General features: G+C 37.8%; 1 gene segment (V, D, J or C); it reads right to left on the reverse strand.

Moving 5' to 3' along the window:
- Positions 1-6,886: 6,886 nt before the first annotated feature.
- On the reverse strand, positions 6,887-7,329 carry LOC123235732. The segment is given in 2 exon segments: positions 6,887-7,185; positions 7,284-7,329. Coding segments are annotated over 2 exon segments (345 nt in total).
- Between the last annotated feature and the right edge of the window lie 9,418 nt (positions 7,330-16,747).

Here is a 16,747-nt window from a genome sequence, read left to right on the forward strand (position 1 = left end):
TCTAGTCTTATTTATTAATTCAATAGTTCTTTTACTTTCGATTTTATTGATTTCTCCCTTGATTTTTAGTATTTCTAATTTAGTTTTCATCTGGGGATTTTTAATTTGCTCGCTTTCTAATTTTTTGAGTTGCATGCCCAATTCGTTAATCTCTGCCCTTCTTAATTTGTTAATATATGCCCTCAAGGATATAAATTTCCCCCAGAGTACTGCCTTGGCCGCATCCCACAGAGTTTAGTAGTATGTCTCATTGTCGTTTTCTTCAATGAAATTGTTGATCGTTTCTATGATTTCTTCTTTGGCAAATTGGTTTTGGAGAATCATATTATTTAATTTCCAATTAGTTTTTTATTTACCTGTCCAGGTGCCCTTACTAATTGTTATTTTTATTGCATTATGATCTGAGAAGGTTACGTTTATTATTTCTGCTCTTTTGCATTTGTTTAAAATGATTCTATGCCCTATTACATCATCAATCTTTGTGAATGTACCATATGCAGCTGCAAAGAAGGTGTATTCCTTTTTGTCCCTATTTATTTTTCTCCACATATCAATTAAATCTAATTTTTCTAAGACTTCATTCACCTCTCTTTCCTCTTTCTTAATTATTTTTTTTATTTATCTAGATCTGAAAGAGGAATATTTAGATCTCCCACTATTATGGTTTTCCTATCTATTTCCTTCTTGAGCTCTGCCAGTTTTTCCTTTATGAATTTGGATGCTATGCCACTTGGTGCATACATATTGAGCAGTGTTATTTCCTCATTGTTTATACTGCCTTTAATCAGGATTTAATGATCTTCCCTGTCTTTTTTAATCATATCTATTTTTACTTTGGCTTTGTCCAAAATCACAATAGCCACTCTTGCCTTCTTTTTCTCATTTGACGCCCAAAAGATTTTGTTCAAGTCCTGAACCTTAAACTTGTGTATGTCCCCCTGCCTTGTATGTGTTTCTTGTAGACAACATATGGTGGGATTTTGGTTTCTAATCCACTCTGCTATTTGCTTCTGTTTTATGTGAGAGTTCATCCCATTCACATTCAGCTTTATAATTATCAGCTGTGCATTCACTGACATTTTTGTATTCTCCCCTATTCCTACTCCTTCTTCTTAACCGATTTCCTTTCATACCAGTGGTTTGCTATTAAGCTAGTATCCCTTATCCCCTCCCTTGATTAACTTCCCTTTCTACCCCCCTTCCTTATTATTCCCCTCTTTTTGTTTTGAAGACCTAATAAATTCCCTCCACCTTCTTCTCCCCTCCCTTTTTTGACCTCCCCTCTCCCCTGCTCCCCTTGGTTTACCCCTTCTGACTTTCTCAGTAGGGTTAGATAAGACTTTTATATCTCAGTGGATAGTATAGCTACTCTTCTTCAAGAGGTTTAAAAATTAACTCTTGATGCTCTCTTCCTCTCCATCTTATAATAGTATTTGTTCCCTTCCAATCCCATGCCCTCTTTTTGGGTAATAGATCATCCTATTTTTCTTATTCTCTCAAGTTTCTCCTGGTGTCCCCCTCCATTCACCCTCCTCTTTCTCACTCTCCATGTCATCTTAGACCATTCAGCACTCCACCCTCTCCCCATAAATCATTCTTCTGACCCCTATAATAGTGAATACTTAATAGTGAATAGAGTTCACTACAGAGAATTACAAATAGCATTTCTCCACATAGGGATACAGATAATTAGATCTTACTGAGGCCCTTAAAAAGGCAAATTTAAAAAAAAATTATGAGTTTTCTTTCTTTCCCCTCTGTTTCTTATTTACCTTTTCATGTTTCTCTCGATTTTTGTGGTTGGATATCAAACTTTCCATTTAGCCCTGGTCTTTTCTATGCAAATATTTGGAAATCTTCAATTTTGTTGAATGCCTATACTTTCCCCCTGGAAATATATAGTCAATTATGATGGGTAGTTGATCCGTGGTTGCAGGCCCAGCTCTCTTGCCTTTCTGAATATCATATTCCAAGCTTTGAGGTCTTTTAGCGTGGAGGCTGCCAGATCCTGTGTGATACTGATTGGTGCTCCTTGATATTTGAATTGTCTCTTTATGGCTTCTTGTAAGATTTTTTTCTTTTACTTGGAAGCTCTTGAATTTGGCTATTATATTCCTGGGCATTGTCTTATCTGGATTGAGTGTCGAGGGTGATCTATGGATCCTTTCAATGTCTATATTGCCCTCTTATTGTAGAACTTCAGGGCAATTTTGCTCAATAATTTCTTTTAGTATGGAGTCCAAATTTCTATTAATTTCTCCCTTTTCAGGTAGACCAATGATTCTCAAATTGTCTCTTCTAGACTGGTTTTCTTGGTCTGTCACTTTCTCACTGAGATATTTCATGTTTCCTTCTATTTTTTCAGTCTTTTGGCTTTGTTTTATTTGTTCTTGTTGTCTTGAGAGATCATTAGCTTCTAATTGTTCAATTCTAGCCTTTAAGGACTGGTTTTCAGCTATGATCCTTTGGTTTTCAGCTATAATATTTGGTTTTCAGGTATAATCTTTTGCTTTTCCTTTTCAATCTGGTCATTTCTGGTCTTCACTTGACTTGCCTCACTTTCCAATTGCAAAATTCTGCCTTTTAAACTGTTATTTTCTTGCCTGATTTCCTTTTGAGCTACTTCCCATTTCTCTGACTAAATTTTTTCCAACTTTCTCGTCATCTCAGTTTTGAACATTTCAAGAGTTTGTGACCAGTTTTGATTATCTTGGGATGGTTCAGATATGATCGCTTGTTTTTTCTCCTCTTCTGATTGCTCGGTAGTCTGGATTTTCTCCGTGTAAAAGTTGTCGAGTGTTAAAGATTTCTTTTTCTTGTTGTTAATCTTTTTCTCTCTCTTCTGGACTTCCTGAGTCTGGGTAGCCATTGTTAGCCCAGCAGCTTTTCAGCTTTATCCTCGCACTCAGGGTTTGTCTACGGTCTTTTGACTCCTGAGGTCTGAGGTCTGGTTTTTTCCAAGGTCAAGCCCCCTGGTGGACCCTCTTGCTTGTTCCTCTGCAGGAGACTCCTTTACAAGTCTCAGGGCGCTGCTTCCACAATTGTATACCCGTCTGCACTGGTTCCCCACTCAGGGTTTCAGAGCCTTCACTCCCGCCTGTTTCCTCCTCCAACCACGTCTCCACCCATACCTGTGCTCCGCATCTGTGCTCAGAGTCTATGTTTCTCAGCTTTTTGGGGTCCCAAATCTTGCTGCTCTCAGGAACAGGACCTGGAGCTGCCAATGACTCAATTGGTGGTCCAAACTTGCTCTATTTCTTTTGAGCTGGCTTCGGCACTGCAGGTGGTGTGTGTGTGTGTGGAGGGGGTGGTTGCTCAGCCCACGATTTAGTGAGAGCTGTTTCACCCTTTTATAGCATGGAAGTGTCCTGATTCCACGTACCTTCCACGCTGCATCCTGTTGTGTGGTCCCTCTGTTCGACTGGGTTTGTTTTTATGTCTCCTTGAAAAGTCCTGTATGTTTCGGTCAGGAGAGGTTAAGCGCTGCTTTTTATTCTGCCTCCATCTTAACCCAGAAACCTGTCATTTATTGGTATATTGTTTTTGAATACAGAAGAAAGAGGGACTTTGATTTCAAGTCCATAAAGCTTGAATATGCAGATTTGTGAAGGGAATCAATGTGGGGGGGGGGGAGAAGCAGATTTCAAATGAAACAGAAAGGTGACTAAAATGGATGGAAACTATTCTTATGAAAATTCAGAATTTTAGGATTTAACCTGCACAAAATTAGTGCATTTAAACTTTGACCTCAAACTAATCTGTGAAACTGCAACCTCTGATTTGACTTTACTTTCCCAATTGGGAGTTTGTGCAATAGCACACAAGCATTAGTGGTGAAACTGCAGATCCCAAACTCTAAGTTCAGAATTTGGAAGAGGTTCAGGTTACAACGGCAATGGGATTAACTACTTCGATACCAATGTAAGGATGACAGAATAGAAGGAAAGAAAAATGAAAATATGTGAAAGGGAAAGAAAGTAGTAAGGAGAAGAGAAGGAAAGAGGAAGAGAGAAGGAAAGGGAGACACAGAGACATAGATGAAAATTTGGGGGAGGGAGAGAGAGAGAAACAGAGAGAGAGACAGAAAGAGAAAGAGAGAGACAGAAAGAGAAAGAGAGAGAGGAGGAGGAGGAGGAAAAGGAGGAGGTGAAAGAGAATAGATAGATGTTCTGCTCTAATAATTGGATATTTGACATAGGGATAATTTCTAAAATTGATGTATGTGGTTTTGGAAAATCACAAATGATTTTAGAATTCCTCTGGAAAGTTACCCTAAAGAGATTCCTGCATGGACTTGTCTTAGGCCTTCAGATGGCATAGGGCCAGGATATGATCCAGTCCTGATCTGTATTTATTGGGGAGTTACTCAATTCAGCACTCCTGTTCCTTATTTCAGGTTTTGTGACTAAACTGTGATATGTTAAATATTGTCAAAATATGTAAGAATACCTGTGGGGATGTAGACTCATAGGCTTTAAGGAATCCTTAGAGTGGGCAGGTGATCAGCCTCATAGGATGAGAAAGGCTTTTTGAGGGTATGGAAATGTATTCCTGGACTACTGTAATGTCTAAGATTTGTCTTTTAAGGGAAAAAAGGCTTCTGGGAGCTAATGGCAATGAAGTACTCAAAGGACAGAGAAAGTCTTATGATAGTTAGAAAGGCAATCCAGGGCTCAACTTGGACTGGACCTTTTATGACCATTTAGGCTGCTAATCCTTGAGTGACACAATGATGGCATGAACCAGTGACAGCCTCAGCTTGTACATGTGTCCCTTGGGACATAAGGAAATGTTTTCCCTGTCTGCCTTCTCCTTTGTGACGAGTTTCCATAATCAGCACATAATGCAAATTGTCAAATTAAAGTTTCCATTTACCCAAACAACCTATTCGGTTAATAATTGAAAATTATCCAGTTGTTAGGGAACATACTTCATAAGTAGGTGAAGTTTATTAATGAATGGCTTGTATTTGTAGCCTTGATTTACTATGATTAAAGTTTGGATATTGAGCTTGGAAATATAACCCAAAGGTTTATGAATTTCCTTCAGGATCTGGGGTAAAGAAATTCATCTGTGAAATAATGTTACTCAGGTGGTTATAGCCACTATGTAAATGTGGTCTTTGCAAAAGGATATTCTTTAACAGAAACATCACATGCCAACTCTGCAAACAACTTAGGAATCAAATTTCCTAAAGGGATCCATTCCTGTCAGAAGATGATTTCTAGAGATGGAGTCTGTTGGCTAAGATATGCAAATGTTAATGTTTAATATCAGTTTTTGTTGTACTACTTTTCTCTGTTTATATATGTTGCTCTTGTTTTTGCCTCAGTCCTGGTTTCTATACTTCTATACTTCTCCCTTAAGAACCTCTTGTGACCTTTCTGCCAGTCAAGGGAAACAGTTTCTAAACCAGTCCTTCAGGTCTCCAAGCCTTCAGGTACCCAGTTACTAGGACCCAGGTATTCTCTGAGGACACACCTCTCCCTCCTCTTCTCAGGGATTCTGAGTCCCTTATCAGCTATAAAGAAGCCACAGAAGAGTGAAACCATTGCTCCTGTTCCCTTATATATTTGGAGATGGAGGCATGGGACACTGTACCCCATATTGTAGAAGTTTTTCAGGCACACTATAGGCAGGAAAATTCTTTTGCTCCCAGTCAAAAGTTTAACTCAGTTACTATAAGAGATGTGACAATGAAGCCTCCTGGCTCCTGGGTGTCATATTGATTTACCTACCGGGAATGGGCTAAAGGAATCCTGCAGGCTCTTAAGGGAACTGGTTGGCAGCACAAATAGGGGAATTGATATTGGTGAAAGTTTATATGCTTGTCTATCAGCAGGGTTGATTCTCTGCAACGTGCCTGATAAATTTCACTGTATAGCCTGGGAATGAGAGATCCTGGCCCCGAGGCAGCAGATCAACCCTGATGTCACAGTGCAGAGAAAGGGGAGTCCAGGGCTTCCCTCACAGACCTCTTAGTGTCTTATGAGTTCTGGGGAATAATATATGGAAACCAGGTCACCCTGATGAAGGCTGTTCACAGGAAAACTTACTGTGCTAGAAAAGAGCCTAACCTGCACCTCCTCTCTCCCCTCTCCTTCCCCTGCTCAATATGGCCCTCCAACCTCAGTACAGGCCTTAAGAAAGCCAAAACTCCAACAAGGAACCCATCTGACATTGGTTGGTAAGCAGACAGGGTATGGGGACTCTGGCTGTATTTCACAGGAAGGGACACAGGGATAGAGTTTACAGTGCAACATGTGGCAGAGAAATTGCCACCTTCACCAGTTGGGCCAAACAGAAGCATCTTTGCTGGACCCTGAGAAACTGGGATCAGTGCTGCCTCGACTCCTCCATAAGTGTTTGGTCCATGATTCAAATGAGAAGAGGCTAGAGAGCAAGTCCTCACCTTCTTAGGTAGCTTCCTGAGAAGTAAAGGTTAAAAACAAGATTTTAAAAATGTTTCCCTCAGACTGACTCAGCACATTAATTGGCTTTCCTACTCAAATATGTTTCCTTGTGCTCAATTCATATGAAAATGCTACAAGTTGCAGTAGTAAATGTTCAATAATGCCTAATTTATCATGTGACTGCTTCTGTGCCTCTGACAACTTCAGAGAAAGTAGAGTCACCACATGCAAAATAGGTAAACAATTACTAGAATACAGGAAGTAAGATAGAGAAAAATGTTCACTGGGATTTGGGAGAAAATCACAGACCTTGAAAATAAAATTGTCAGTCTCACTCTTTGCCTATTTTATTGTAACTGGGATCCTTGAACTGGATATTCTTGACTTCCCTCTCTGTCATTCTCCACAAGAACTCTCTGAAGGAGGAGGTTTATGTCTGCTCTCTCACTCCTCTCCCTCACTGTGTCTCTTGCTCAGTAATACGTGGCTGTGTCCTCAGCTTTCAGGGAATTCATCTGCAGGTGCAGCAGGCTGTTGCCATTGTCTCTGGAGATGGTGAATCGGCCTTTCACAGAGTCTGCATAGTTTGTGGTAGTGCCATCGTACCTAATGTATGAGACCCACTCCAGCCCCTTCCCTGGAGCCTGGCGGACCCAACTCATGCCATAGTCTTTGAAGGTAAATCCAGAAGCTTTGCAGGAGAGTTTCAAGGATCCTCCAGGCGGTCTCACATCTCCCCCAGACTCCAAGAGCTGAATATCACAATGGACACCTGCAAACAAAGTCATTAGAGACAATAGTTACTCAGATCTATCACTTCAAAGAATTTTTTTTCTCCTCCAATCACAAAGTAACAAAAATTAAAACTACCTTGCAAAATAGTCAGAATGAAAATCACTTTTAGTCCAAATCCCATGGTTTAGGTTGTGCAGTGTCAGTCCTTAGGAGGGAAAGACCACATGAGAAGAAGCTCCTCTCCCAGAGCTGCAGACACAGGTTTTGTGCTGGGTTCATGCCTAGAGGGAGGAGCCTAATTTGCATGTCTTCCTCTGTTTAATGGGAAGAAGAGCAGCTGCCTCCCACTGTGATGATTCCCCTCCCTGAGCTACAAAATGATGAAAACCCCATTGTTTGTTCTAAAGCCCTGAGGAAGGCTGGTGACATGGGGAGCCCAAGTGTCATTGCTAGGACTCAGTGTCTATCCTCCATCACTCCAACTGATCCATTCTCAATACAATTCTTTCTGTGTTCCTGATATTTTCTCAGCTTACCCAGTACTATTTCTGATTAGGAAATTAGTTCACCCTTTATTTCATTTCTGATCTTCAGTAGAGAATGAATTGACCTCATGATTTCATTTAATTCTTTTTAGGATTTCTGGGTCTGGTCCTAGTTGTGTCTGCTGACTTATGTTGCCACATTTTGCTTATTCTCTTTGCAACTGAATTTCATTTGGCTTATTGATCAGTCTGCTAATGACTAACTTTATAGAGTGAGGGGAAAATAAAATTAATATGGAAGAAGTTCTGTGAAGAATCTCAAGGTAAATATCTGGCAAAATGAGAAGGGAATGATACTAGTAGAATGATACCGTATTTCAAATTATATTACCATATAGATTTCAAAATCATTTGGTAATGTTTAAATCCAGGTGTTAAGAAAATACAACATTGCATAGAGTTCTGTGAAACTAAAGACTCAGAATTCTGCATTAAATGAAGTAGTACACTTCATAAAGCGAGTCTGGACACCCAGAAGTTCAGATTAATGGAATTAATATTTACTTTTATAATTGTATACTGGAAAGGACAGTTTCCAAGGGAAAAATGCACCGAACTGAAATTACAAAGCAGTTTTTATAGAGTGCAAAATACTAAGCCAACTATGTTCATTAATGAGACATAACCTTGATGAAGCAAGCAACCCTCATCTATCATCTAGAAGCTATTTTGGTAGTGTGGAATCTGGGACATTTCCCTGTATATTTTATGCTGGACTGTGAGTGTGTTAAACGGAGTTACTTTCTCATGGATCCTGACTATTGTTTGGGTTCTGAGCTGACTGACCTTCACAGGAAAGCTCTTTTCTGATTTCTACTTTCCCTAGGGAAAAACGGGTTTTCTGGTCAATGACTTAGATTACCTCACTTCGTAAAACTGCCTTGAAATTCTGACACCTGATTGGGTGTTCCTATTTCATCTTGATTGCCACTAATTGACTTCATCCCAATATTGTTTCCTACAGGTTTAACATCTTCCTTTTTTCTGACATCACCCAAGTTGTTACTTTTTGGGCAGCTTGGTGGTCCTCTACTCCCAGGAGTTTACCAGACTCTGGATATCCAATTAGCTTTAACCCTACTGCAACTCATAACTTCCAAACCAATATGATACCAATAACCTCAGTTTTCCCAAAACGGGGAGCACTAGACCTTTTAAAAACCATCAGTTCATGGACACATTGCTAATTTCCAGTTCTTTGTTACAACAAGAAGGGCTACATTAACCAGAAAGCAGAAAGTAGGGCATAACTCAGTTTGTGGGTGGGGGGCCAGATACAAAATGTAATCTTGGGTGGAGGAACAGCTTGTAGTCTGGGAGGCAGACAAGGCACAGGATCCCTAAAAACTTCATCATTACTGTCTATGTAAGGTATTTTTTAAAATGTTGATTTCATTTAAATTCTTAAATTTGTAGGCATATGTGTATATAAATATATGTATATATTTCAAAGGCTGCAAATCATTATTCTTAGTTATTTATTTACCCACCCATCCCAAATTACATCTAAAATCACTTTCCAATATTTTAAAAATAATTTTTGAGACTTGAATTCTTTCTTTCTCCCTCCCTTCCACTGCACATCTCCCATCCTCCCCACTGAGATGGCAAGCAATCTCACATAGATTTTATATGTGCCATTGTGTAAAATATTTTTGATATTTTTCTGCTGGTGTGAAAGGAAAATAAAAGAAAAAAAAATAAGAAAATAATGAAAAAGTTTTTTTTGGTCTACATTCAGAATCCATCAGTTCTTTCTCTGGAAGAAAATTTTTTTGTTTTTGTTTTTGGTCCTGAGTCCTTTGGAATTGGAATTGTTTTAAATCATTGTATTGTTGAAAATAACTGAGTAATTTGCAGGTGTTCATTTTTTACTTTTCCTGACACTGTGTACTATGTTCTCCTGGTTTTGCTTCCTTCTCTATATGCTGTCACCTTCTGTTCTGCTTTTTCTGTTCATGTAAGTCCAAGTTCTTCTGATCTCCTCCTGCTTATCATTTCTTACAAAACAATAGCATTCCTTTATAGTCATAAACTTAGAGCTTACTCATCCATTCTCTATTAGAAGAGTGTCCTCTCACTTTCCATTTCATTTCTCCACAGGAAAAAAGAGCTGCTTTAAATATTTTTTTTACATATAGATCCTTCACTTTTTTGTTTTTTATCTTTTGGGCATTCAGAGAAATGGCATTACTAGGGCAAAGGGTAAATGCTATTTTATGTAGCCCTTTGGACATATGTCCAGATTTCTCTCCAGAATGGTTGAATCAGTTCTCAACTCCACAATAGTACAACAGAGTCTCAGTTGTCCCAAATCCACTCCTTGTTTTGCCATTAAACTTTTCTGTCATAACAGTCAATCTGATAGATAATTTGCACTTCTCTAAATAATAGTGATATAGAGCATAAATATAGCGACTTATAATTATTTTTTGAGAACTGCTTGTTTATATCCTCTGACCATATATCAGTTGGTGAATGACTTGTATTCTTATATATTTGACTGATTTCCCTATGTAATGGGGCCTTTAGGAGAGAGACTTTTATATATTTTGGTACCTTTATGATTATTATGTATCATTCTAAATCCTATTTCCCCTTTTTTAGTTGCTGAACACCACATCCCCCAAAGTGTCTTCTTTTCTATCATCCCCAAACACCTTCTATTCTTTTCCTTCCCCTCCTACTTTCCTGTAGATTTCTATACTGAACTGATAGTGTATGTTCTTCACTCATTGAACTAAATCCAAAGAAAGTAAAGTTTCATGTGCTCTTCTCCTACTCTCCCATCTTCCCTTCCAATTTAAATACTCTTTCATTTCTCTTTTATATGTGATAATTTAACTCCATTCTATTTTTCCTTCCTCCTCACACTTTCCTCTTTCTCAAGCCTTATGTAATAAATATTAATCAACAAGGGTTCATTGAAAAACAAATTAAAAATTAAATGGAAACAAAATAATCAAATTGTTCAAAATGAGTGGGTCAAAGAACAAATTATAGAAACAATCAATTAAAGAGAAAGATAATGAAGATACAACTTAACAAAATTTACAGGATACAGGCAAATCAGCACTTGAGAAATATAAATCAGCGAATACTTTTAGAAAAAAATAGAGGAAAAGCAGATCAATGAATTGGGCATGCAACTAAAAAACTAGGTATAGAACAAAATTTTTAAATTCACAATAAAAGGCTAAATTGGAGATCCTAAAAATCATAGAAGAAATTAGTAAAATTGAAGTTAAGGGGACTATTGAACTAATAAATAAGACTAGAAGTTGATTTCTTGAAAAAACAAAACAAAACAGAAACAGCAGTGTTTAATTTGATTCTAATAATGAAAGAAGAAAATATAATTATCCAGGATTGTTCTGAGGGACTTATGAAAAAGAATGCTTCCCACCTTCAGAGAAAGAACTGTTGGAGTAGGAATGCAGATGAAAACAAATGAATTTTCACTTGTTTATTTGGGTATATGTTTTGGAGTTTTGTTTTATGAGATTATTCACTTACAAAAATGAATAACATGGAAATGTGTTTTGCATGATAATACAGGTATAATGAAGATAGAATTGCTAGCCAGTTCTGGGAGTGGGGAGAGAAGGATGAATAGAGATAATATGGATAATATAACTTCAGAAAACTTATCTGGAAATTTTTTGCTACATGTGATTGTCAAGGAAAAAAAAAAACCTAGCTGTGTCCCTATCTAACCTTGGCTGCTACTGCCACAATGTTCTCCTGTTTATGCTTATTTTATTTTGTATCAGTTCATGTAGTTCTCTCCAGGTTTGTCTGAGAGCATACTAAACATGAACTTGGGATTGAGAAGAAACTTTTTGTAAAAATATTCCCCCAGTTGTCCATTTTCTAAGATTAGATCCCTTAGTTTTGATTGTGGAAAACCAGTAAGTTGAATGTAATCAAAATTTTTGTTTGATTTTCTGTGATCCTCTGTATCCTTTGTTCTGTCATGAATGCCACCCTACCTAGAAATCTAAAAGGTAATATTTTTTTCTTTATTCCTCAAATCTAGGATGTGATCTTTTGTATCAAAATCTTGTACCCATTCAAAACTTATCTGAGTATTAGGAAAAAATAATTGGTTCTTTGATAATTTATAAAAAATGATTTGCCTCAAGTTTATTTCCAATAATTATTAAGCTATTTTCCATTAATGCTACTCAGTTCATGTGATTACATACGTGTATACCTATTCTATTTGATCATCCTATCCTTAATTTTCATCTTCTCATTATCAACTGACTGTTTCTCTACTGCACAGATTTCTCCTGTTCTTAAACTGAATAGAGTCCTTCAAGTTTACTTTCTTCAAAAACTCCTGGGAAAAATTTTCAGCTTGCATCATGAACTTTTCCAATCATTCTGAAGGGCAAATTGGAAGTATGCCCAAAGAACTACAAAAGAATGCATACCTTTGGATACAGTAATAACACTACTAGGTCTCTATCTCAAAGAGATAAAAAAATGGTAAAGGACCTGTTGTACAAAAATATTTATAGCTGCTTTTTTGTGATGGCAAAATTGTGGTATATGATCATGATGGAATATTATTGAGCTATAAGTAATATATGTAATGATGATAAATTTGGAGAGGTGACTAGATGGTAATGGAATGGCAGACTTGAAGGAGTGTGTCTTTCAGGAGCCCTCTCTCTCCTATCACTATTCCTGGGACGAAGAGGGAAATTATCTGTAAAAGATGGATTACCAGAAAATGAGAAAGTGATGGTAGCTTGAGAGGGGTCTTTCATTGTGGGTAATGACAGTGAGACCCCAGGCTTGGTAAGCCCAGAACTCCTTTAGGCAAAAGACCCTCACTGGGTTATAACAGCACATGGGCCTTGATTAGATGGAATCAAGTCTTGAGCTGTCCGCCTCTCAGACTGCTTTTTACCTCCATGCCTCTTGGTATAAAATCTTCTTTTAATTTGATTGCTATTCAAGTTTATTGTTGCAATTATTAAGGTTGCAGAAGATGGGGAGAGAGGAGAGGTATTGAGGGGTCTCTAAACACTAATCTCAAAAGGTCCTTCTTCCTGGTCTGACCAGATGGCCAAAACCAGAAATTCTCCTTCCCTCCACTATTTCTAATCTTAATCTAAATCTATACTATTAGAAATATAGCAGGGTCTTTGAGGCAAGGTAGGTAAGGGTTGAGAGTCTTCAGGGACTTGCTCAGTGGCCAGCTGAGTCCACTGACCCCTAAGGCCTATGGAGACCTGAAATCTCCTTCTGGTTGATGGTTGAGGCTTTCAGGAATCCCACAAGGTCTTTGGGATATAGGCATCCAAAAAAACCCTTTGGGCTGGTTCTTGAATGATCCCAGTTGGCAAGCATTCATCCTCTCTCCCCAAGATCCCAGATCTAAAGCCCCTTACTTCAGATTCTCCTTTCCAAGATCCTTTGCTCCAGCTCAACTGTCAGTCAGTGTCACTCAAGCCAGCTTCTTAACATTCCAAGCTTCACTCACTCCAGTCTGCTCTTATATATAGAACAGAATGATTTAAAAAAGACCTGGAAAGACCTTTGTGGACTGATGCAGAGTGAAATAAGAACCAAGAAAACATTATATATAATAACAGCAATATTGTAGAATGATCAACTGTGATAGGCTTTGCTATTAAAAACAATACAATGTTCCAGGACAATTCTGAAGGACTTATGGGAAAAAAGCTATCCATCTCTAGAGAAAGAACTGTTGGAGTAGAAATGCATATGAAAACAAATGATTTATCACTTTTTTATCTGGGTATTTGGGGGTTTTGTTTTTATAAGATTTTCTTACAAAAATGAAAAATATGAAAATGTGTTTTGAGTAATAATACATGTATAACCAATTCTGGGAGAGCAGGAAGGAAGAAGGGAGGAAGACAACATGAGTCATATAACTTTGGAAAAATTCTATTCAGTTTACTTCCCCACCCTCTTTCTGAGTAAATTCCTTCTATCTTCTCTACTACTAAGAGCAATATTTGAAAATTACAGATATCCACTTTTCATGTAGATATAAAAACATTTTGGATCTTAATGAGTCCCTTAAATTTTCTCTTTCTTATTTACCTTTTTGCATTTATCATTTGTTTCATGTTTGAACTTCAGATTTTTTGGATAAGTCTGGTTTATTACTCAGGAATGCTTGGAAATCTTCTGTCTTATTGAATGTCCATTTTTCCCCTGAAAGAATATACTCAGTATTACTGGATAAGTAACTCTGGGTTGTAAACCCAGATTGCTTGCTTTCCTGAATATCATATTCCATGCCTTTCAATCCTTTATTGTAGAAGCTGCTAGGTCCTGTATGATACTGATTGTAGCTCCATAGTATTTGAATTGTTACTTTCTGGCAGCTTGTAGTATTTTCTCCTTGAATTGGGGACTCTTGATTTCAGCTATTATATTCCTGGAAGTCGTCATTTCAGAATTTCTTTCTGGAGGGGATCTGTGAATTCTTTCGATTTCAATTTTATTTTCTTATTTGAGGATCTTCTTTGATAATTTTTTATAACAGCATGTCCAAGGTTTTTTCTTGATTATGGCATTCAGGTAGTCCAATAATTCTCAAATTGTCTCTCTTACACCTATTTCCTAGGTCAGTTGTTTTTTAATATTTCATACTTTCCTCTGTTATTCTTTTATTCCTTTGATTCTGCTTTATTGTTTCTTGATTTTTCATGAAATCATTAGTTTCTAGATTGTCAATTCTGATTTTTAAGGCCTGATTTTCCTCTGTCAGTTTTTGGTTCTCCTTTTTCAATTGGCCCATCTCTATATCACTTTCATTTCTCTTCCTCACTTTTCCTCTACCTCTTTTAACTGGTTTTTGAAATATTTTTTGAGCTCTTTCAGAATCTGTGTCCAATCCATATTTTTCTTTTGAACTTTGCATGTGCTTCCTTTGCTTTCACTGTCCCCTTCTGTGTCTGTACCTTGCTTTTTGTCTCCATAAAACTTCTTTAGAGTTGGGTGTTTTTTGTTGCAGTTTGCTCATTTTTCCTATCCAATTATAGGCTATGTTTTCTGGGAAGTTGGGGTACCCTCTTAAACTTCAGTGCTTCCTTGATGCTATTTTTAGCTTATTTTATGGGTTTTTACCAGTTTAAGTTCCTAGGAGATGATGTGATGGTCTGAGGGCTTAGAACTCTGAGACCTCCCTCTCCTGCTGATTCAATGGACTCTTAAGATGCTGATAGCTTAAAGATTTGCCTTAGGCTTGGGTGTAAGCTTTTGATCTTACTCTGAACTTGATCAGGTCAGGGGTTGATCAAATTCTAAACCTAAGTTTAGGCTCAAGATTTTGGTCTCACTGTGTACTTGATCCATGCCCTGGATTGCCCTGTCCTGGAGCTCCACCCTTAGTTTTGGGCAAAAAGATCAGGCTCACCCCTATGAACTATGTCCTCACCTCAAAGTCTGAACTATGTCTTTAGCGCAACACAGCCTGGGATTCCTGGCTTTGCTCTGGGCCTGCGGGGATCAGTCTACTTCAGCCCAGATTGCCTTGGACTGGGACTACAGACTTCTCCACAGGTTTGAAATTTCAAGGGGTGTGGGTTGGATTGTACCATTATTTGCCCACGCAGGGTCTCATATCTGAATGCTGATTTTGGTTTAAGTTCTGAACCTTAGTCAGCAGATGTGGGGTGTGAAGGGGGAATGTCGCTTGCTCTTGGCTTGCTCTTCCCTCCTTGCTACAGTCTCTTGCTGGCCCTGCTCTCTTCTCACCCCAGTGCCCAAGATGTACTCTGCCTACCTTTTAGGTTTTTCTTTTCTTGAAAGTTTTTTCACTCTGTCTCCTTGTTGGTTCTTTCACTCCTGTATTATTTTTGTAGTGATATTTTAATCTTGGTTAGAGACTATCTTTGTGATCACACAGAGCTGTTCAGTTTCACTCCACCATCTTGGCTCCACCCCTAAAACTTCCCCAAAGAGATAATAAGGAAAAATGTTTGTAGAAAAACATTCGTAGTCAGCTCTTTATGGTGGCAAAAAATTGGAAAATAAAAGTGTGTCCTTCAATTGGGGAATGGCTGGACAAACTGGTATACGATGATGATGGAATACTATTTGCTATAAGGAACAATAACCTACTTGATTTCCATATCAGCTAGCAAGACCTCCATGAACTGATAGGGAGATAAATGAGCAGAACCAGGAGAACATTGTACACAGAAACTAAAACATTGTGAGATGATCATAAGTAATTGACTTTACTACTAATAGCAATGCAATGAACCAGGATAATCCCAAGGGATTTATGAGAAGGAATGCTATTCACATTGAGAGAAAGAACTGTAGGAAAAGAAAGGCAGAAGGAAAACATTTGATTTTTTCACTCATTTATATGAGTATTAGATGTGGGGTTTTGGTTTTTAAAAGATTATTACATAAATGATTAACATGGAAATTGTTATTGAATGATAGTACATGCATAACCCAGTGAAAATGCATGTTGTCTCTGGGAGGGGGAGGTGAAGAGGGGAGCAAAAGAACATGAATTATGTAACCATGGAAAATTACTTAAATAAAATTAAAAAAAAAAAGAAAAAAGAAAATCTCTCTGCCTAGCTTTCAAGTTGTGTTCACCAAGAGAGTCCCTTTGCCATTTCTTAACATTGATTTTTGCCTCCTGTTGTTCTTAGGTTCCTTTTAAAGATTAGTTTGGAAGGATTGTCAGAGTGGTTTTGGCTTTTGCTGCTACTTAGTTCCCATCTTGACAAAAGCCCCTCTTTTTGCTTCATATCATTTTAAGAAAGAATCCATTTCTACTTTGGCTTCCAGTGTTTTCTTTTGTTTTTTTATTTTTTTTGAACATTTATTAGTATTCATTTTTAACATGGTTACATGATTCATGCTCCTACTTTCCCCTTCACCCCTCACACTCCCCCCACCCATGGCCGATGTACATTTCCACTAGTTTTCTCATGTGTCCTTGATGAAGACCTATTTCCAAATTGTTGGTAGTTGCATTGGTGTGGTAGTTTTGAGTCCACACCGTCAATCATGTCCACCCCGACCCATGCGTTCAAG

Source organism: Gracilinanus agilis, chromosome 2 (assembly GCF_016433145.1).
Source record: "Gracilinanus agilis isolate LMUSP501 chromosome 2, AgileGrace, whole genome shotgun sequence".
NCBI classification, from domain to species: Eukaryota; Metazoa; Chordata; class Mammalia; order Didelphimorphia; family Didelphidae; genus Gracilinanus; species Gracilinanus agilis.